Here is a 22,485-nt window from a genome sequence, read left to right on the forward strand (position 1 = left end):
AAAGTCATTCTTTCAGCTTTTGCCTTTACAGCCAAGAGTTTTTCATCAGCAAACATGTATGTGGGGCTAAGGTTGGGGGCAGGCGGAAAATAATACTCAAAAATAGTAGATCTAATGAAACTAAATTAAATTGAGGAAATAGATATTATTACCTAATTTTCTAAGTGACAGTTTGAATAAACAGTATTGATTTTTTGACATTGTCTTGGTATTGAAAATATATTTTTTATATATACATATATATGTATGTATACATAAGCACACTAACTTTGTTAGTAGTCAATTATTTAAAATAAAAACAAATTACCATTGATTGGGAACAATTCCAAAACTCCCCCAATATCTTCACCAAGGCCTAGCAACTTCAAAATGGTTATGTGGCGCAGACCTGGGAAGAAATAAGAGTCACAGATAATTTATAGCAATATATTTCAAATAGGAACCATCTATTACTTCCTGGAATTTTGCAGCTGAGCATTCAAGATATTTTTCCAGAGCTAACACATATTTAAAAACAAAATGAGGTGAATAATTCATTCATGCATTAGGCTTCAGAATTTTTTTTTAAATGCCTAAATGGGAAAAATACTAAAAGCCATATCCTTTGACTCTTGGAATTAATATCAGTGTTTGAGGAATGTTCAACTGTTTTTAAAGATTGAAATAGAAGAACTTAGTCTTAAACTGTGGTTTGCATTCTCTGGAATGATGAAACAAGACATGAAGCAGTTAGTTCATTAAAATGTCTGAGATTCTTTGGGCTGGCTGGTACTTGGAAGGAAGCTAAGCCAGAAATTGCTGTGCCTTCCCTTAGTAGCTTTTCTCATTAACTTCCATCCAGAGGAAAGGTTGGGATGGGGGGTGGGGTCATCCAGAGACAGTTGATAGAGAAGCCATCCTAGGAATCCACCAAAAAGCCTGTTAGCACAACTCAGTGTGCCCTAAGGCATTATGAGGTTATTTTAAGAATTCCAAAGGGAAACCTTTGGGAAAAGCACAGCTTGATTTCAGATATCCAGTGGAATTTTAGGAAAGAGAGGGCAGGTCATGCCTTGGTGCCTTGCTGGGACCCTTTTAAAGATAGAGGCGACAAAGGCATACCATGGACAAAAAGCCGTAAGGACAAGGAGCCTATCATGGCATAGTACTGTGATGTCTGAAGATTCTGACAAGTCTCAAGCCAGACAGTAATAATAATCTGATAAGACATGTCAGCTCTGTGGCCCAAGGATGAAGGATGGGGAAGACTGAAAATGGACCTCTTTTGTCAAGGGGACAAAACTCAGGCAGATAAAGCTTTTTTGGGGGGAGGGGTTTGAGGTGAGGGTGGAACACACACACACACACACACACATATATATATTTTTTTTCTCATTTCCTTTCGGTACATTCAGTAAATGTATTTCTGACAGGCAAGATTGCTTCCTACTCAAATATCAGGCATATTCATTATGGGAGATATATTTTCAAATGCAGGCAGGCCTGTGAAATAAACAAAATAAATGTAAACTGTTAGTTTTTTTTTCCCTTCACATTTCCCTTATGGAAATGATTCTATCTACAGGATAAATGTTTGTGTATATGTCACAGCTGAAAACTAAGCACTTCCCAGAAGTTTATTATCTAGACCAAGGAGATTTTTCAATGATCTGGGCTTATGCCTTCCCTTGGTGGATACTGGACTTGGAATCAGGAAGACTTGGGTTCAAATTATGCTTCAGACATTTTACCTATAATTTATTTAATTCATTTAACTACAAGCAAGTAGCTTAACCTCTCTAAACCTCAGTTACTTCAGCTATAATAAGGAAATGTGTGTGAGTATGTATATATATATACATATATATACATATACATATATGTGTATGTATATTATATGTTTAATATTTAAAATACTTAACTCACAAGATTTAAATTAGATTCAAATGAGACGATATATAAAAAAAGCACTTTAAAGCATTATATTTTTACTATTTTAAAATAGAAGACAAGAAAAGGGTCTACAGAACTAGTAATGGCATGGTTTCTTACCAAAATTGCAAGCCTGTCCACTGAGAGCTGAGAGCTGTTGTGAATATGCCCAGTCTTCATCATTAGGAGCAGAAATCACAAGTAATCGCCTCCTCCAACGGAATCTGGGAAGTAAGCAATGGAGAATTAGGCTTTGCTGGGGCCCTAAATGACTTCCCTCCCCATTCCAGGCCCCAAAGGCCACCTCTCACTTTTACACAGGAAGTCACATATGCATCCATGAAACACTGACATTTCAAATTCTATTTTTAACTTGTGGCTAGATTTAATCTGCAAGCCTTTATCTTTATCTTTAATCAATCTACTTTCTGATTTACTGGTTCTCCAAACCTAGTCACCTAGTTTCACTACCAAAGTTTTAAGTGCCATGACCATACTCCCTCTTGCCAAAGATTCTGTTCTATTCTAGTCAGCTTTACTACTCCCCATGTCCTTTCCATCCTAATTCCCCCAGATCCAAGCCCAGATCTAATGTACCTTTTTGGAACTGCCAGCTCTCTTTTCAACAAGCTCATCTGAAGTCTTCAACTTTTCGAGCAATATTTTGTTAGCATCTCCATTTTAACTGAAACCTTCCCTAAGGGCATGTATCCCTTACAATTCTTTCCAATGGAATTTATTCATATTGTTGTTTGATTGTTTTTTAAGTTGTATCTGACTCTTTAAGACCCAATTTGGGACTTCCTTGGCAAAGATATGGATATAGTTTTCCATTTCCTTTTCTAACTTAATTTACAGATGAGGAAACTGAGACATGGGGTTGAGTGACCTGCCCGGGGTCACATAGCTATTAAGTGTCTGAGGCCATATTTGAACTCAGGAAGATGAGGCTTCCTGACTCCATATCTGACACTTTATCCATTGTACCACCAATACATTCCTGCAATTCACAGAACCAGACATAGTCTTGCTACTGACTCTTCTTCTGCTATCACCGTTCACTATCAATTCCTTTTTGAAATCTGAACAATCCACCTAAACCACTCTTATCCTCTACTTTGTTTCCATTATCTACTAAAGTCCAGTTTGCTCTCCTACTTTCTCCATTGGCAGTGATTTCATCCCCATTGCAGTCTTCCTCTGATACCATCTATATAGAGGTAATCTTAAAACTGGAGTCCATGGACATTTTAGAAAAATCAATAACTGAATTTAAATATAATTGGTTTCCTTGATAAATTTATGTATTTTAATTTGTGTATTGAAACATATTATTCTGAGAAGGATTCCAATAGTTTTACTAGAGAATTAAGGGAATTTATAGAGTAGCTACATGGCACAGTGGATAGAATGTTGAAGTCAAGGAGTCTTATCTTCCTAAATCCAAATCTGGCCTCAAATACTTACTAATTATATGATCCTGGACAAATCGCTTAATCCTGTTTGCCTTGGTTTCTCATCTATAAAATGAGCTGAAGAAGTAGATGGGAAACCTCTCCAGAATCTTTGCCAAGAAAATCCCAAGTAGGCTCATGAAGAGTTAGACATTTAACTGAAATGACCCAACAGCAAACAATAAAGTAGTCTATGATACAGGGTAAGTTAAGAAGTCCTACCTGTAGGAATTTCACTATTCATGCCGACAGCCTCTCTAACAACATAACCACATAATTTCCTTTCTCTATTGACTTTATTCAATGTGGCTTTGGTCAGCCACATATTAGCCTACATGTGTCAAACTTTGGAACATGACACCATTTCCATGATCTAGAACTTTAATATTTGATTAGATGATCACAACTTTCCATCTTTCTCCCATATCATATCAAGCCCACTCTTTGCTCTCCATATCTTTACCCTTCCCTATCCTTTTAGGTTGGTTATCTATTGCATTTGAACTTAACCTGGCCTTATACCTATTAAAACTTAAATGCTACACTAACTGCAACCCTAGAATTCACTACTTCTCAATCAACCATGTTTGTTAATTGTGTATTTTCATTCCTGGAAACCCCTACCATAGGGTTCCTTCATTATTGATTCAAGACTCATGTGTTACTAGAAAAAGTGACAAAATTGAGATTATTTTACCCATTAGGCATTTATCACACATATATTTAGCTAGATCATTGCCCTGGGGCAGCACAGGGTGGACAGAGTGTGGCACTTTGATTCAAGAAGACATTTACCCAAATCTTCCCTCAGATTTTGACTATATATGGAACCCTGAACAGGACTCTAAAGCTCTCTAGTTGGACTCAATGACCTTCCAGTTCTAAATCGGTTTCTTTGTTATCTGAAAACCCTTCACCTTCATCACTTATCTGGAATTTTCCATGGTAACTGTTTCAAATTTTTCTTTTCTCATCCCTACCTTTACTCATACTTTCCACATTATATGACTTAGTGTCCTGTTTTACGGAGAAAATTGTACTCTATTCAATTCCACAAAATTTCCAGCAACATCAATAGCTCTCCTTTTTCCCTCCAGTAATAAAAGAAATATCCATATAAGAATCCTTAGCTCTGATAATTAATTCTCACTTATTCTGTATATATCCTGTTTAGTGGTTTGTATATTGTTTCCCCAACTAGACTGTGACCTCTTTGAAAGCAGTGACTATTTTTTTGTTTTTGTATCTCCAGTGCTTAGTACAGTGCTTGGCACATTCATTCTGTCATTTTTCAGTTGTATCCAACTCCTTGTGACCCCATTTGGGGTTTTCTTGACAAAGATACTGGAGCAATTTGCCATTTCCTTTTCCAACACTTGGCATATAGTAGGTGCTTTCTGAGTTGTTAGTAATTGGTTGATAGGTACTTAATAAATGTATATTGACTGACTGACTAACTCTTCATTAAGGATAATCAGTCTACCTGTACCTTTGATCTCATTCTTTCCTGTCTCCTCCAGGAAAATGTTCCTGCAATCATCAACTTTCTTTAATGCATCTTCAGTCTCTCCTTTATCATTCATTTACTTCCCATCTATAAAATATGCCTAGATTTTCCCCTCTCATTAAGTCTTCCCTGGACTGTTCCAACCTATCCAATTATTTTCCCAACTCTTTCCTTTCATTGATAAACTTCTTGAAAAAAAGTTTGTCTATATGTGAAACCTCCACTTTCCTTACTACTCTTTTCAATCTGGCACTTAGCCCCACCCCAAATTCTATCAACACTGCCATCTTCAAGGTCACCAATGACCTCCCAACCAACAAAGCCAGTGACTTTGATTCGTTTTTCATATACCTTGACTCTTTTTAGCTTTTGACACTGCTACTACTCTTCCTAGTAGATACTTTCTTCAGAGACTATCCATATCTTCCTTGTTGTTTAATTGTTTTTTTTTCTCTCTTACTATTTCCTCACATTTTCCCCAAACTCGTAATATAGATTTTTACCAGTGATCTCCCCTTGACTTTATCTTCACACTTTCTACTCTCTCCTTTAAATATCTCATTCACTCTTCTGGTTTCAATCACCACCTACATATAGGCTTCCAAATTAATATTTTTCCATCTGTCTCCTCTCTTCTAAGCACCACACGTGTGCCTCCAAATGCCTACATGATATCCATACCATGATGTATCATCAATACCTCAAACTCAATATGTCCAAAACTGCATAGTGTTTTTATCTGCCAACCTTGCTTTTCCATTTGACTGTATGGTTTCTCTCTATAGCACTACCATTCATCCCATCTTCTAATCATTAAAAGAAGAAATTTTAGTATTATCTTTGACTCTTCCCTCTTCTTTACCACTGATTTCCAATTAATTACTAAAATCTTCTTGACTCCACCTTCACAGTTTGCCTTGCATCCATCTTTTAATCTCTAATTCTAACTTACTTATTTACTTACATAATCCTTATCACAAACAAGTTCCGGGGGGATTTGATAAATGCTATTCTGGAAGCTGAGATCATGTCCACCGAACTCATTTTGTGCCCTGTCCATTACACTTATAAGTCAAAAGGGCATTCATTTAGACTTTAGATGATGACAATGTAGATGAAGAAGTAGAACCTGAGGATATTTGGGATACATTTATTGGAGAAAATATGCCTTGCCTTTTACCTAAATTAATGGGAAGATTATAATGGATCAGAGTGTTAATTAAAAAAAAAAGACAGTCCCTTTCATATTTGTTTCTTTCTCTGCCTTTAAAGTTCCACTGGTTTGACACCAAAAACAAAAATATGCAATGTAGGAAAAAAATGACCTTCAATGTTGAGAAGTAGGATTGGGGAGAAGTGTTACAAATGTTGTAATGCCTGATGAAATCCCTGAGAACCATGACCACTAAATTAGAGTGATTTCTTTTACTTGTTTTTCTTAAAAGGGAAAGAAAACATAATCAATGTTTAGAGTGGGGGAAATGATGTGCTCTGCTAGTAGGAAGAGCAGAGCAGAGTTGCCAGGCATTTCTGAAAGATAAATTACTGACTGTTTTCAGGGTCAAACCATTCTGTTCTGTACATCCTCTTGCTTTTCTAGGAATTTTGCCAGACCGACACTCACCCATCTAACCCAGACCCAACTTAACCCAGGCCTCACACAAAGCTATGAAGTCTTCCCTTGGTGGAGTGTTTTTGGGTGATGTGTATTTTGGCATGTGTACCTAAATATTCCATTGAATGAAGTCCTGATTTTTGTGGTATGTGATTCTCAAGACCTACTGTCTCAGACATAATGAACAGCAAGTTGCTTCTATATTAAGTAATGCCTCTTTCTCCAGGGGGCGTACATTGAGAGCTCTGCTTGGTTGCCTCCATTAGGCTGATTCTCCAAGATATGATATAAGTTCTGAATCTTATTTTGGAAGGCATGGTGTCTCTGCCAAATGAAAAACTCTAAGTTGTGGATGTATTTACATATCTTACTGGTATACCAAGATAGTTGATACAATACCTATGGTATCATTTTCAATGAGAGATAAGTAATAGCAGCACAAAATGAACGTCACTGAAGACTAGACTAGCTATGTTGTCTACTAGTCTCAAATGAGAATATATAGGCCTGAGGAAAGTACTAACACCAGAGGCAGGAGATCTTGGCTTTCTCCCTAATTTTTCCCCTCAACTAGTGACAAGAACTGGAGTAAATTCATTTTTCTCTCTCAGTTCTCAGTTTCCCCCCTTTTAAAATATAAGAGTTGTACTACATAGCCTTAGAGCTCCTTCCAGGTTGATAAAAAGGCTCTTATTGGGATAATTATGACTTGACAACTGCTCTCCTGGTTATTGATCAGGGAAGAAAGGGGAATCATAATAATGTACCCACTCTTGCTTTAATTTCCAAGAACAACAGGGCTTGGAAAAGGAGGCAGTAAAGGATGAAATAACTGGATTGAGGAGAAGGACAGGACCTTCTAGATTCAAAACTATCCTATCCCTTCAAAGGGAGCAGCACCTCCAAACCCTTCCAATTTGGCCCAGAATTTGCAAGACAGAAATTGTATTTTTGATCCTAGTTTTTAGGGGGAAGTAAGGAGCAGACTATAGAGATGCTCTAGCAGGGGGGAAACTCCTTGATAAGACTGAAAGTAGGGAGAAGGAGATAGTTAGGTTGAATACAAGACTTCTCCTCTTTATTGAGCATTCTTTACTTTCTGGTAATCAGTATAGCCATAACTGGTTCTTCTCTCAAGCTCCTAAGAGATCAAGTCATCTTTATGGTCTAGCATTGAACAAGGGCAGAGAGGGTTTGAGGAGAGATGAAGCATTAGGATAGTTACAGCAGCAGTGGTGGTGGTGGTATTAACATTGCCATCTCTGTAATACTCTTCCCACTAAGTTCTGGAAGTTCCACATCCTCATTTTCAGTATACAGTGCACTATACTATATTGCAGTGGAGACATTCCTGGAGTGAGCATTAGAAAATCAGAATAGGGGCAGCTGGGTGTCTGGAGTCTGGAGGTCCTGGGTTCAAATCTGACATCAGACACTTCCTAGCTATGTGACCCTGGCCAAATCACGTAAACCCCATTGCCTAGCCCTTGCCTTTTGGGCTCAGAGTTATAGAGACAGAAAGTAAGGGTTTAAAAAAAAGAGAGAGAAAGGTCAGAATACCTCTACACCTCATTTTCTTCATATGTCAAATGAAAAGTTGGATGAGATCATCTCTAAGGTCCCTGAGAGTTCCAAATCTATTTTCCTATGAATAATACTAGGTCAGGATATATCTACTATGAGGTCCCACTATGGTGTTTCTTGAAGAGCTGGAAGGGATCAAAGAACCTAATGACCAGGGGTGGAATTATATAATGGAAAGAATGTTGGATTGGGATTCAGAAGACCTAGGTTCAAGTTCCATGTCTCTCTTTTAACAGCATTATGACCACAGGCAAGTAATTTCTTATCTATGGCCCTCAGATTTCTCTTTGTAAAATGTAGTGGCGCAGTGGATTGAGTACCAGGTCTGAATCAGAAAGACTTGAGTTAAAAAGCAGCCTCAAACACTTACTAGCTGTATAACCTTGGGCAAATTACTTAACCCTATTTGCCTCTATTTCCTCATCTGTAAAATGAACTTGAGTAGGAAATGGCAAGCCACCCCAGTATCTTTACCAAGAAAACCCCAAATAGGGTCACAAAGGGTCTGACATGACAACAACAATGATAAAGTATGGGAGTTAGACTAGATCAGTGATGGCAAACCTATGGGAAGGGTGCCAAAGATGGCATGCAGAGCATTCTGTGGGCACAAAGCAACTCCCCCCCCCCAAAAAAATTTGTTACTAGAAAGGCAGAAGGACTCAGGTGGAGCTGTTCCCCTCCCCTTCTCCCCTGCCCCTCTGCCCAGCTGCCAATGGGAGCACACAGAGGATAAGGTGGGCAGCTCACAAATGGCAGAGCTGGAGGGGATTGGAGCACTGGGGCCACTCCCCTCCCTTCTCTACACTTGCTGAGGACATTCTTCACTTCATCTGCCCCCTGGCCCAGCAGCCCAATTGGAGTTCTTCCTCTCTTCCCTATGTGGAGTAAGGGGAGGGCAGGGAGTACTCAGCATATGGGGAGGGCAACATGGTACTTGGTCTTGGGGGTGGGGGCTGACACTCTGTCTCTAAAAGGTTTATCATCACTGGACTAGATGATCTCTAAATTGCCTCTAACTCAACTATACTGAGATCTGGTGAGTCAATTCATGTTCAAGGAAAATCTGTCATGTGCCAATAAGGACCAGGAAAGAGAGAAATCACTGATTTGGGATCACAGGAGTCAGCAGTACAACCCCAAATCCAACCCAATCATGTTCATTATCAATGTCTTCTCTAATTATCAGAGAAAAAAATGCATTCTCAGTTGACAGTTTTCCATATAATTCTTAGAAATAACATTGTTCTCTTGGAAAGGGAAAAAACCTACAAAGCTACCTGTGTCGATTTGTTTGTTTGTTTGTTTGTTTTTAATTGTGATACTTCGACATAATCACATAAGGTGATTTAAAGTCAAATCAAACCAAGCCTCTTCTGAGGGCCAAAGGACGTACCTGGATAGGAAGTTCTCCAGTGACTGTTTCTTGTCCTCCTTGCAGACAATACCCTCCTTCTTTTGCCTTTCCATGTCTTTGATTCGGGACTGGAAGGTGTCAATCAAATCAAAAACAGACTTCATTGCTATGGGAACCTCGTAGTATTGCTGTTTAAGGGAGGGAAAAGGACAATTTAGAGACTAATATATCCAGCTATTCATTAGGACAGCTTTTTTCCATCCAGGGGTTGGATCTCCAACCCCCAATCTGCCCAGTGTGGCATGACTTCTGAATGTAGCCATGGACACTGAAGTATTGGGACTCGCCAATTTAACTAATCCCCCCACAGTAGTACTTTCTCCCTTTTTGAGATCCTGAATCAATGAAATATCATGGCTTATACTTTGAAGGGCATTTCAGGTTTACAGAGCACTTTTTAGTGTGAAATCACCCACCTACCCCCAAAGGACTTCACCATGAATATATCCCACTTTCACTTCCCCTGCCTTGGATACTGAGCTGGTTCTCATACCCTTGACAAAAGAAAAAGTCGTTAGGAAAACCATATTTAACACAGGAAAGGGAATGAAATTACTCAATTGAGGCTACCTAAGGTAATAGACCTGCAAAAAGAAACTTCTCTCTCGACCAGAAGGGTGGTAGGGAAGAGAAAGAAGTAGAGGCTGGAAGGAGAGAGGCAGAGAAACTGTTCTTGAAACTCAAGAGAAACTAAATCTGCTAGAAAATATGACTCAGGATCAAGGAATGAAATAGGCTTGTAGAGGAGGTAGTTTTATGCCTCTGAATCAAAAAGAAAGTCAGAGGGGACAGGTATGTGGTTCAGTGGATTGAGAACCAGGCTCAAAGATGGAAAGACCTGGGTTCAAATCTAACCTCAGATATTAGCTGTGTGACCTGGATAAGTCATTTAACTCTGATTGCCTAGCCCTTACCTCTCTTTTGCCTTGGAGCCAAAGCACAGTATTGACTTTCAAATGAAAGGTAAAAGGTTAAAAAAAAAAAGTAAGCACTGGACAAGGCAAATATCAAATGATATAAGGAAATAGAAAGTCATATATATTTTGACAGAAAAGAAATAACTGATTATATAAAATTATTATATAATTATATATATCATATATATAATTATATAAAAGATATAACTGAAATCTTGCAACCAATTATCTGTGTATACTTAGATCATCAATTAATCATGGCAGAGGCCAAAGTAAACAGCAAACTGGAAGAAAAAATAAAGATGAGAGGATGGTATTGTGGGTGACTTAGGAGTTCCTTTTAGACTTTTTATGAACAAACAAATGACTGAAAAAGAGAAAATGGATAAAAACAATGACACTATCACATTTCTTCTCAACTTTAATCAATGCAACAGAGACCAAAAGAGCCCAGGAACCACATTATCCAGCAAATAGTTAATCACAAAATACAAACACAAATAGTAACGAAATGGTCAGCTACATGGTACAGCACATAGAGTGCAGGCCTGGAGTCAGGAAGACTCACGTTCCTGAGTTCCAATTTAGCCTCACATACTTCCTAACTGTATGGTCCTAGGCATGTCACTTAACCATTTTCCTGGGTTTTCTTAGCTGTAAAATGACCTGAAGAAGGAAAGGGCAGACTACTCTAGTATTTTTGCTAAGAAAATACCAAATGGGGGTCAAAAAGAATTGGACATGATTGAAAATGACTAAACAAAGCAAAATTAGAGTGAGAACTCATTTACAAAACACCACCGAGAAAGAGGACAGATTATAAGCAGTCACATTAATGGAATCAGGGGAAAAAATAGTTGAAGAAAAAAGTACTTCACCAAGAGCTTGGTGTGAGATCCAACTAACTGAGAGATCAAGAAAAAGACATGACATGGAACTAATCTACTGATGTTTTATAGTGATTTATTTTGTCAGTAATAATAGTGAAATCACTCGACTTGAACTTGAGTCCTCAGTACCTGATATATTGTATTATCTAGGAGCAATACTATTTTAGAAAATTCACTGGGGAAGGGAGAGTGATCCTGATACTGTGCCTTTCAAAGAAACTGTCCTGGGCAAAATAATGTTAAAAAACACCCAGAGTATCTCAAATGAAGTTTTTTAATTTGAAAAATTTAAGCAGTGTGCTCTTTCACCAAAAAGTGGCTGAGAAAATATGAATTACAATCAACCTACATACCTGCTACCTCATCCCTATAAAATATTTGTAAGAATTGTCTATGTGAATATTTAGTAGGAAAAGATATGACACAATCATGTCTGGGGAACTGAGATGGGATCCCACTTCTCCCTGTTTATCTATTCCTCCCAGTTTCCTAGGCCCCATTTTCTAAGCCACTTAGTCCCATGGGAGCCATCAACAGGAGGGAATTTAAGTCTTTTACCTGGTTGAAATATATATTTAAGTTTGGGGCTGAGAAATATTGATCTAGAGAGTAGTTAGGAGGTAGCATGATGCTATCCACATATATTTGCTTTCAACAAGTCATAGGATCATAGGATATTGGAGCTAATAAGGATCTTAAATTAGAGATCTTTAGAAAAGAATTAAATATTTATGGATGTAAAAGAATAGCCAAATCTTCCTCTAAAAACTAAAAACCAGCTAGAAAGAAGCAATTATCATTGTCATCTTGTCCCTAATATGCCTTACTACTCTTTTGCCTTGGGTCCAATATGGTTCCAAGACAGAAGGTAAGGGCTAAGAAAAGAAAAGTAGTAAAGACTAGGCAATGGGGATCAAGTGACTTGCCCAGGGTCACACAGCTAGGCGGTATCTAATGCCAGACTTGAACCCAAGATCTCCTGTCTCTAGGGCTGACTCTCAATCAACTGAGCTACCCAGCTGCCCCCTTCCTCCTTTATTGCTTCTGCTTACCAATAAGGCACCAGCTGTAGATGGCATCCCTCAATCCAGAGCCAAAGAGATGACTCCATAAGTGACTACTGTCCTCCATAGTGTTGATTACACTTTCAAACTAAGGCAATTCAACTGTTTCCCTTCATCATTTGAAGTGATGCTGTTGATAAATATCTGCTTTCCTCCTCGTCTTCTTCCTCCTTCTCCTCCTCCTTTTCCTTCTCTTCTTCCTTCTCCACAACATGATGCTACTCATCATTATTTGTTCTCATTCTCCTCCTCCTCCTCTTCTTCCTCCTTCTCCTCCTCTTTTTTCCTTCTCTTCTTCCTTCTCCACAACATGATGCTACTCATCATTATTTGTTCTCATTCTCCTCCTCCTCCTCCTCCTCCTTTTCTTCTTCCTTCTCCTCCTCTTTTTCCTTCTCTTCTTCCTTCTCCACAACATGATCTACTCATCATTATTTGTTCTCATTCTCCCCCTCCTCTTCTTCCCCTTCTCCTCCTCTTTTTCCTTGTCTTCTTCTTTCTCCACAACATGATGCTACTCATCATTATTTGTTCTCATTCTCCTCCTCCTCCTCCTCTTCTTCCTCCTTCTCCTCCTCTTTTTTCCTTCTCTTTTTCCTTCTCCACAACATGATGCTACTCATCATTATTTGTTCTCATTCTCCTCCTCCTCCTCCTCTTCTTCCTCCTTCTCCTCCTCTTTTTTCCTTCTCTTCTTCCTTCTCCACAACATGATGCTACTCATCATTATTTGTTCTCATTCTCCCCCTCCTCTTCTTCCCCTTCTCCTCCTCTTTTTCCTTGTCTTCTTCCTTCTCCACAACATGATGCTACTCATCATTATTTGTTCTCATTCTCCTCCTCTTCTTCCTCCTTCTCCTCCTCTTTTTCCTTGTCTTCTTCTTTCTCCACAACATGATGCTACTCATCATTATTTGTTCTCATTCTCCTCCTCCTCCTCCTCTTCTTCCTCCTTCTCCTCCTCTTTTTTCCTTCTCTTTTTCCTTCTCCACAACATGATGCTACTCATCATTATTTGTTCTCATTCTCCTCCTCCTCCTCCTCTTCTTCCTCCTTCTCCTCCTCTTTTTTCCTTCTCTTCTTCCTTCTCCACAACATGATCTACTCATCATTATTTGTTCTCATTCTCCTCCTCCTCCTCTTCTTCCTCCTTCTCCTCCTCTTTTTCCTTCTCTTCTTCCTTCTCCACAACATGATCTACTCATCATTATTTGTTCTCATTCTCCTCCTTAGCTTCCCTCTCTTCTTCTTCTCCCTCCCCCTCCTCCATAGCGATTCATTAAACAAGTTTGTATTTTCAACCATTTATTTTCTGAAAGGTAACCCAAACCCACATGCCCTTGATAGAAATGAGGGTAGTCAGGAAAGTTAAGAGAAACATTGGGTAAATATTAAATCCAAAGCAGCAAATACATAGGATACAGAGTGGACATGCATTCCAGGCAAAGGAAGTCATTTGTAGTTTTAGGGTACGGCACCCTGCATCACAGCGCCCTACCTTGACTCTCATGTCGACATCAGTCAGCACCATGAAGAAATCATTGTACGTCATTCCATATTCCTTCCTCAGTTCACTGATGAGATGCTGATCTACCAAGTCCTCATCATCTAATACCTTCATGGGTTTCTCGTTATCTAAAAGGAGATGAAATACGCATGAGCATGGAGTAGATGGCAGCAAGGGGGTTCCATAGTAGATAGAGTGCTGGGTCTGGAGTCAGGAAGACCTGAGTTCAAATCCAGCCTCAGACCCTCACTAGTTGTACGACCCTGGATAAATGACTTAACCTCTGTTTGCACTGATCCACTGGAGAAGGAAATGGCAAACCCCTCCAGTGTCTTTGCCAAGAAAATCTCCTACAGAATCACAAAAAGTTGGACACCAAAGAACAACAAATGGGATGGGGGTGAGACAGAACTATTGGGGTGGCCTCCTGGTAGGTTATGCCTATGAGACATAATATTTAGTCCTTATATACTTTCATAATACTTAAACCTCTTGGACTTACCTGCAAGGTTTCTGTGAGGAAAGCATTTTGTAAAGTTTATGGCAGTATATGAATGTGAGCTATTACTATGACTGTTATTTTGTGGTTGTATGAGGAAGAAAAAAAAAAGGACACCAACACATACCCATCATAGAGGTTTAAAGGGGCAGGTAGGTGGTTCAGTGAATGGAACACAAAGCTCGGAAACACAGAAGTCCTGGGTTCAAATTTAGCCTCAGACACTTCTTATTTGTGTGACCCTGGGCAAGTCACTTAACCCTAATTGCCTAGCCCTTACTGCCCTTCTGCCTTGAAATCGATACCTAGTATTGATTCCAAGACAGAAGGTAAGGGTTTAAACAACCAAATGTGTCCATTGTAACCCCTCCCTGCATTTTAAAAAAATTTTAAAACAAAAGTTAGAATCATACATTTTAAGTCTTTATTGCCCAAGGATTGTGTGGAATAGCAGAAAAGCTACAGGAATTAGAGCTACTGGCATTAGGTCCTAATTCCCGAGCCCCTATCTCAAAATGCTAAAATGGATTTGTAATCAGAGGGCCCCTTCCCAAATCTCAGCTTTAATATCTGGGTGGCCTCGGTTTCCTCATCTGTAAAATAAGAGAGTTAAACTAGACACAGGGTTCTTAGTCTGAGATCTGTGAACTTAAAAAATATATTTTTTGGATAATTATATTTCAAAGTAACTGGGTTCCTTTGTCCTCCTATTTTATTATTTTATGCATTGAAAAGCCTGAGTGTGAGAAGGCACCCATAGGCATCACCAGTAAGCCAAAGGAGTCCATGGCCCACAGGGGGTTAAGAACCCCTGGATCTAAGAGACCCCTGGTCTCTAAGGGTTCTTGGAGTGCTAGATTCCATGATCTTATGCCACCGTACTTTACTGGACCTCAATCTCTTCACTTATAATAGGAGGGAAACAGTCCCTGCCCTTCCTATATGAACACAAGAACCTTGTGAGATAATGTTCTTGAAGAGTAAGAAGTGCTATAAAAGCAGGGGTGAGCTGGAGCCAACTGCCACTGGCTCTCTTGAAATCTGATGGTTAAATTTTTCAGGACGAGCATGTACACCTTGGAAATCAGCAAATGTTAAAATTCAAGGCCCAATTTATCGTTCTGCTGATTGCCTAGGCTTAGGGAAGTGATGGTGAAAATCTTAATAATGCAGATTAAACTTAAAAAGTAAGTATGTCATGTGGGTGTTTTTCCCAGAGAGCCAGTTATTAAACATTTGCCAGCATTTCATCACACTATTTGCTAATATTAGTCATGAGTCTATAATACAAATCATTTATAAAAAATGTAAATCAGAAATCAATAATTGCAATCCCATCATGTAAACAGCATGGTATATACAAAGAACAATGGAGTTGGAGTCAGAAAGTCTAGATTTGTATCCTGGTCCCTTCTTTCCCTAACAATGGGAGGCACCTAAGTGGGACAGTGGATAAACATGGGGCCTGGAGTCAGAAAGACCTGAGTTCAAATCCAGATTCACACACTTACTAGCTGTTTGGCCTTGGATAGCTCACTTAACTTCTGTTTGCCTCAGTTTACCCATTTCTAAAATGGCATCATGATAGCATCTATTTTCCAAGGTGGTTGTAAGAATCAAATGAGAAAATATTTATAAAGGTGCTTTGTGAAGCCTGGCACCTAGAAGACACTATGAAAATGCTTGTTCCTTGTCCTACTCCTTTCCCATCACTCAGTCACTATTGAGATGATTTTGGAAAAGTCACTGAACCACTCTGAACCTCATTTTCTTCATCTACTAAAATAGAGAGAACATTGCCTACTTTTTAGTGTTGTTTTGAGGAAAAAAACAACACATTTGTAAACTGCAAAGAGCTAAGTAAAAATAATGTTTCGCAGTTATTTTGTATACTGATGGCAAAACTGAACAAATCTTCCCTTGAGTACCACCTAGGGAGAATATGCTATTCTTAGTTCCCAAGTTTCCCACATCCTGGCCAGTTAAGTAGCCAAATTTTGAATGAAAGTCAGAGCCAGGAACAAACTCCTTATAACGCCACCCTTTCCCAAGGCTAAAGATGTCCCAGAATCAGCTTTTTTAAGGCCCTCCTTCTTTGAACTATAGCATTACAAATGGGGATCAGAAGAGTGAGAGATAGGAAGCTCAGTTTCATGATCTGGTCTTTCCTTCCAACCAAAAACTTGGCTAAGATACTCCGATCAAATGGAGGCACAGCAAATTCTCTCTCGTGTCAGAGAAACTCGTATACCAAAATAGTCATGATCAAGTAGCAAAAGCTGCCAAAGAAAACCGATGGAAATGCTGACCAGTCCATGACCACAGCCAGATTGTTCTACTCATGATAGACAAGTCTAGAACTCGACCAAGTTGGGTGTTAAGTTATTCTTGTGTCTGTCTTGGGACAGCTCTTGCCTCCAGCCAGTAGCTCCTGCCAAAAAAGATGGTCGTGTCTTTAATTATATTTAAATCAACACCAGGAGAAAGAGAGGTCGGCTTCAATATGAAAACACATCCACAAGCTTGGCAAAGGAGGTGAAACTTTATCCGAGAGCATCCACAGTTCTCCCATCCATAGCATGTTGCAAATATGCATTTTGGGAACTTCCTGTACAACCCTCCAAATTTTATTCTGTTTAGTATGGAATGGGTTATATTAACTCATGTGGTGGTGTTTCAGCCATTCTATTGTCTGTCCCAGTGTGGGATGGAAAACATCCATTAAATGCTGGGCAGCCTTGGACATACGATTTGCTCCAGGTTCCATTCTAGAAGGCAGACATTCTTAACTTTTTTTCATGTTATGTTCTTCCCCTCTGGAAATCTGTTGAAGCCTAGAGATCCCTTCTCACAATGTTTTAAATGCATAAATTAAAATGAATAGAATTACGATGAAAATATATTGAAATAAAGATGTCATTTTTTTCCCATCCAAATACAAGGGCCTGACGAAATCTATTTCATAGACCCCTTTGGCAATAGGTCTGGCATGGCCTGGGAGTAGAACTACCCCTCTCAAAGGGTAACATGGAAAAAGGGGGAGCAAATAGGAGACAAATGGTCATCTAAACTTTCTTGAAAACGCCTTATGAGGAGGCACCCTCTATGACTCAAGGCCACACACACACACACACACACACCAAAACTTGCCTTTTTTCACCTTCTACCCATTTCTTCCAGTCCTACATTATGAGACAATATAGAACAAGTTAAATACCTTTTCTATGTGATACTCCTTCATACATTTGAAGACAGCTATTATTCCCTTCCTCTATCTTTTCTTTTTCAGCCTGACCCTTCCCAGTTCCTTCAACCAATCCTCTAATGGAATGATTTCAAGTTTCTTTACCATCTAGGTCACCAGCCTCTGAGTGTGATACATGTCCTTCCTAGAATATGGTGCTTAGAAGTACTTAAAATATGCAGATTGAGAGTACAGCAAGACTACCAACCTTCTGGTTTCTATGCCTCAATGAACACAACCTGAATTAATTTTCTTTGCTGCCACAACACTTTTGAACTCACAATGAGGTGAAATCTGCTAAAACTCCCAGACTTTTTTCAAGTGAATTTCAGTTTAGCCCTGGCTCTACCATTTTGTATTTATGAAGTTGATTTTTTGAACCCAAGTTTAAAACTTTACATTTATCCCTATTAAATTATATTTTATTAGATTTAGTCTTTTGAGATCCTTTTGGTTTCTGACTCTGTCATCAAAAGTATTAGTGATCCCCACCTTGCTTTGTGTCATCTGCAAATGTAGCATCTCTATATCCATGTCTTTATCCAAGGCACTGATAAAACTATTGAATAGAAGAAGGTTCCCTAAGTCACTCCACTAAAGACTTCTTTCCATGAAAACATTGACCATAACTTTTTAAGAATAACTGTTATGCAACCATTTCCAGATCCTCTGAACCATGCCAACCTTTAACTTATATTTCTTACTTTGTTTCCAAGAAGAATATGAGAAACTTTGAGGCTTTGCTAAAATATGGGTAAATTATATCTATTCCACTCTGGCCTAACAGTCTAGATACTAAAGAGAGAGAGACAGAGAGAGAGATAGACAGAGACACAGAAAGACACAGAGAGACAGACACAGAGAAAGGTGGTCAGTATAGATATTATTCCTCTTTTACAGAAGAGAAAACTGAGTCACTAATTAAAACTACCAGAATTTGATAGGATTCATATTGAGGATATCATATTAGGGAAATAGATATGAGCAAGAGGCAACAGAAGAAAGTCTTTCCTGATTCCATGTTTATTATATCTAAAATTTTTTGTGTGTTCAGATCTGGCCTCACTAACTGTGTGACTCTGGGCAAATCAGTTAATCTTGTTGGCCTCAGTTTCCTCACCTGTAAAATGAACTAAAGAAGGAAATGACAATCCACTCTAGTATCTCCGTCAAGGAAAGCCCAAATGGGATCACGAAGAGTCATACAGGGACTGAAATGACTCAACCATAAAACAAGTATCTATGCATTCTAATCTATCTTGGACCCCTGATAGAGTCAACTTTAGAACATCACATAACTTATCTAGGGGAGAAAATATTGAGGCATGAAAGAGGGTAGTTCCAAGTGTTACCTACCAGAATGATGCATCCTGCCATTCTCCCCTTTGCTATTTATAAAAAATATTACCTGTGGCACTTTTTTTTGCCCACACCTGGTTTAAACATCTCTCTCATTCCTCTTCATATTTTCATTTCACCCTCTACTTAAACCACATCCTCCACTTTTCTCTTTTCTATATTCTACCAAAACCCTTCCTATCTTCCTCCTATAAGCTGCCTAAGACCTTCTTTCCTTAAAAGGCCCACTATGTTCTTGTTCTCAGAAACTGGCCTATCAAATATTATTATTACACACTGTTCATCTCCAAATTCAATAAACAATGGGAGGGAAACAAACAATTACTTCTGTATTGCCAAAAAGGAACCAGGGTTATCTTGTCCCTCTACTGAACAGAATTTGCAGCCAGCCATTTTTCCCTTGAGGACACTTTCCCTTTAATTCCATTGTTCTGATATATACTCATATGTTCTCATCTGAGATTAGCATCTTTTAAATACCGCTGACAGCAAAGAAATTCTTTTAAAGATTGGACTCTTTTAACCCCAGCCTCATGCCTTAAAGGGATAGTTTCTAGGCTTCCTTGTACCACCCTAGTACATCTTGATGGGTTGGAACTTGCTCAAGCAAAAAATAACTCTCTCTGTCTCCCTGACTGTCTGTCTGTCTGTCTGTCTGTCTCTGTCTCTGTCTCTCTTCCATTTTACACCCTAGTCTAGGTCCTTAGGTACATGCTACCTAGATGCCAGCAGCCTCTTGAATGCACATGCTAGGGTGTGGCATGTCATGAACAGATGGCACTGGAATTGGATGAGACCCTCTCCTTCTGGGCTCACTTAAAATCTGGAAAGGCTAAAAGTGCCTGAAAACATTTTAAAATGGAAAATTAAAGCCATCTGATCAATTTCCAACTGAGTTTTGGTCAGGGCCAGGGTTTTGCTCAAACTTTTGGATGATGGTACAAGCTGGTTCTTATTTTCCCATAGCTGTTCTCTCAGCTCTGGATAAGAAGTGTGCACGTGGTAGGCTTTCCTTTCAAGTCAGATGAGAAATGAGGAGAAAGAGAGGCATCCAGAAATTTAGAAAGGAAAAGAGAAAAAGTTCCTCAAAAAAGCAGGCCTAATCTGTCATCCAAAAGAGGGGGGAAAATACAAATCACAGTCCACGGTTCCCCATGCAGCAGAAAGAAAACATAGGCATGCATACAATTCACATTCAATCCAGATGTCCAAAAGGCAATAGAATTATGTTGTAAAGTTGTCCCAGCAACACAAGATACTTATAACATTTAGACCAAGATAGCTGTTGAGATAGGAGGAGAGATTGATTTTCTAAAGGCCATATTTGGATAACATTTTTAAAATATGCTTTAGGTATGGGTTTAGTGTATAAAAAATGTACCATTTTGAATCAGCTGGGCTTGGATGACTTCCATCATCACCTGGAACAATTCTCTACATTGGAGTATTCTTCTATAATCGGATATTAATGTAACTCCCTGCCTAAACAGTCATCTAAAGGTTTTGTAGTCATTGGTTATTTGTTTTTTGCCTTAGTTTAGCCAGTGCACCTTCCCTCATAGGACAAAAGCTGAGGGAGTAAATGCTGCCAATTGCAAAGAACGTTGGAAATATAAATAGCCTGCAGTTCAAGTACACCTTTCTTTAAAAGACTTCCAAGCACTTCACAGCTATAATTTAATCCAGCCCCAGAGGGTTCACTCCCTGCCCAAGGCTGGACAGTAATCACAGAGAGGGCCAAAGAGGCCAGCCAGGTCTCAGGGGTGGCAAGCCCTGTTAGGTTTTCCTACACCCTAAAAGGAATGTCCTGGCCGCTCCATAAATAGATGGTTCATCTTCTTGGGCAGCCCCTGTTTCTGCATATCTAGCATCAGTAATGATTTTTACTGGGTCAGTAATAGAGGGTTGATTTGTAAAATAGTATTCCTTTGTCCGAGCAACAGTGCGGCACAGCCCACAGAAAGCGGACCTCAGTCAAGAAAATCTGGAATTCGCTCCAGCCTCTGCTGCATCCTGGTTGCCTGCCCCCGAGCAAGGGCTCTCTAAAAGCTCTAATTGTCCAGACATTGCATGTTGGTAGAGAGTTTCCTCACTAAGAATTCCCTATACCTATGAAATGGCAGGTTTGCCCCCGCCGCCATGCATACTGCCATAGTAGGAGACGAAAGATAAACATGAAGGTATGTATATACACCAGTTATTGGTTTTTAAGTGCTCAAGAAGTAGATTTTAAAAAACTTTTTGGAGTATAATTGGAGTCCATATCCGAAAAGTATCATGAGATCACGATAGCCTCAAGCTCACCAGCCGTGATAATGAAAACATTGTTTGTTGGCCTCACGGGGATTATTAATATAAACCATTTCAAGGAACTAAATTCAGTCAGGGAAGCTAGAGGATGCAAGGGCTAAAGTGGAGGCTCTGAAGTCAGGAAGATTCATCTTCCTGAGTTCAAATCTGGCCTCAGACACTTACTAACTGTCTGGCCCTAGGCAAGTGACTTAACCCCCTTTGCCTCAGTTTCCACATCTGTAAAATGAGATGGAGAAGGGAATGGCAAATCACTCCAGCATCTTTGCCGAGAAAACCTCAAATGGGGGTCAGGAAGAGCCCGACATGACTGAAAAATGACTGAACAAAAAAATTCCAAGACCCTCTTTTTAAGTAGCATCAGGCTATGTATGCCTTTTCATTTAGCCCAAACAACCTTCCCAGCCATGCCAAAAACTGAGGAGTTCCAGGGAGTCTGGCAGGTCCCTGAGTCTGTGAGTGAGCGAGTAAACCACCTGCCATGTCCAGTCTACAAAACATATCTATGTCATGCATACAGCCAGCGAACGGTTTAGTTATAGAAGGAGCTGGACTCACATGAAAGTATTGAATTTTGGCAAATACTTTCCTTCCTTGATTCCCCTTATCCCATCTCTGCCTCCTCCCTAGTCCTTGGATTCCTTCTCTTATTTTCTCCATTCCCTGACTTCTAAACTAGCATCAAGAAATGCCATAAATTTCATTTTTATGGCACTGGAAGCCCAAACATGGGAAATGCCAGGATGTCTCTGGAAAAATGAGAGGAGGAGGGAAGAAACAGAGCCATATTGCCACATCAAAGGAGCTCTTGGAAGCAGTAGTGGTGCTACATTCTCATGTTCCCTTTCCCCTAGATTTGGCCCACCTTTAGGACATGAAAAAAATGTAATGAAATGTTTTTTAAAACCACCTAGCTGGAAGTGGTCAATTTTCATGGTGCTGTTGTTGACAGGGCCAAAGATGGTGATCACAGAGATCTTTCTGGTTGCCATTTTGCAGAAACTCTCCAGATATTCATCTCGCTGCTGCACATACATGTTGTTCTCAGCCTTGGGAGCTGTGATGAGCTGGAAGTGCATAGAAACAAGAAAGTGTTAGTCTGGCCGCAATATTTAGACAGACTGTACTAAGGCGATCTGAAAGAAGAGGGGAGTCATAGAGGTATGCTGGAGTCATCTCAAACTGGCTCCAGGATAACTGATTGTTC

General features: G+C 39.4%; 1 protein-coding gene across 2 annotated transcripts in view; it reads right to left on the bottom strand.

Annotated features, from left to right (window-relative positions):
• The window catches only part of CCDC80 (coiled-coil domain containing 80), a 37,980-nt gene that overhangs the window by 1,033 nt on the left and 14,462 nt on the right, over nt 1–22,485 (bottom strand). For both annotated transcript variants that reach the window (XM_056793459.1, XM_056793458.1), the window contains exons 3-7: nt 22,189–22,345; nt 13,858–13,994; nt 9,468–9,616; nt 2,032–2,135; nt 308–388 (exon numbers count right to left, since the gene is read on the bottom strand). In XM_056793459.1, coding sequence (XP_056649437.1) covers nt 308–388; nt 2,032–2,135; nt 9,468–9,616; nt 13,858–13,994; nt 22,189–22,345 — 628 coding nt within the window. The remainder of the gene's footprint in view (nt 1–307; nt 389–2,031; nt 2,136–9,467; nt 9,617–13,857; nt 13,995–22,188; nt 22,346–22,485) is intronic.

The sequence above is a fragment of the Monodelphis domestica genome, chromosome 4, assembly GCF_027887165.1.
Source record: "Monodelphis domestica isolate mMonDom1 chromosome 4, mMonDom1.pri, whole genome shotgun sequence".
Classification (NCBI taxonomy): domain Eukaryota; kingdom Metazoa; phylum Chordata; class Mammalia; order Didelphimorphia; family Didelphidae; genus Monodelphis; species Monodelphis domestica.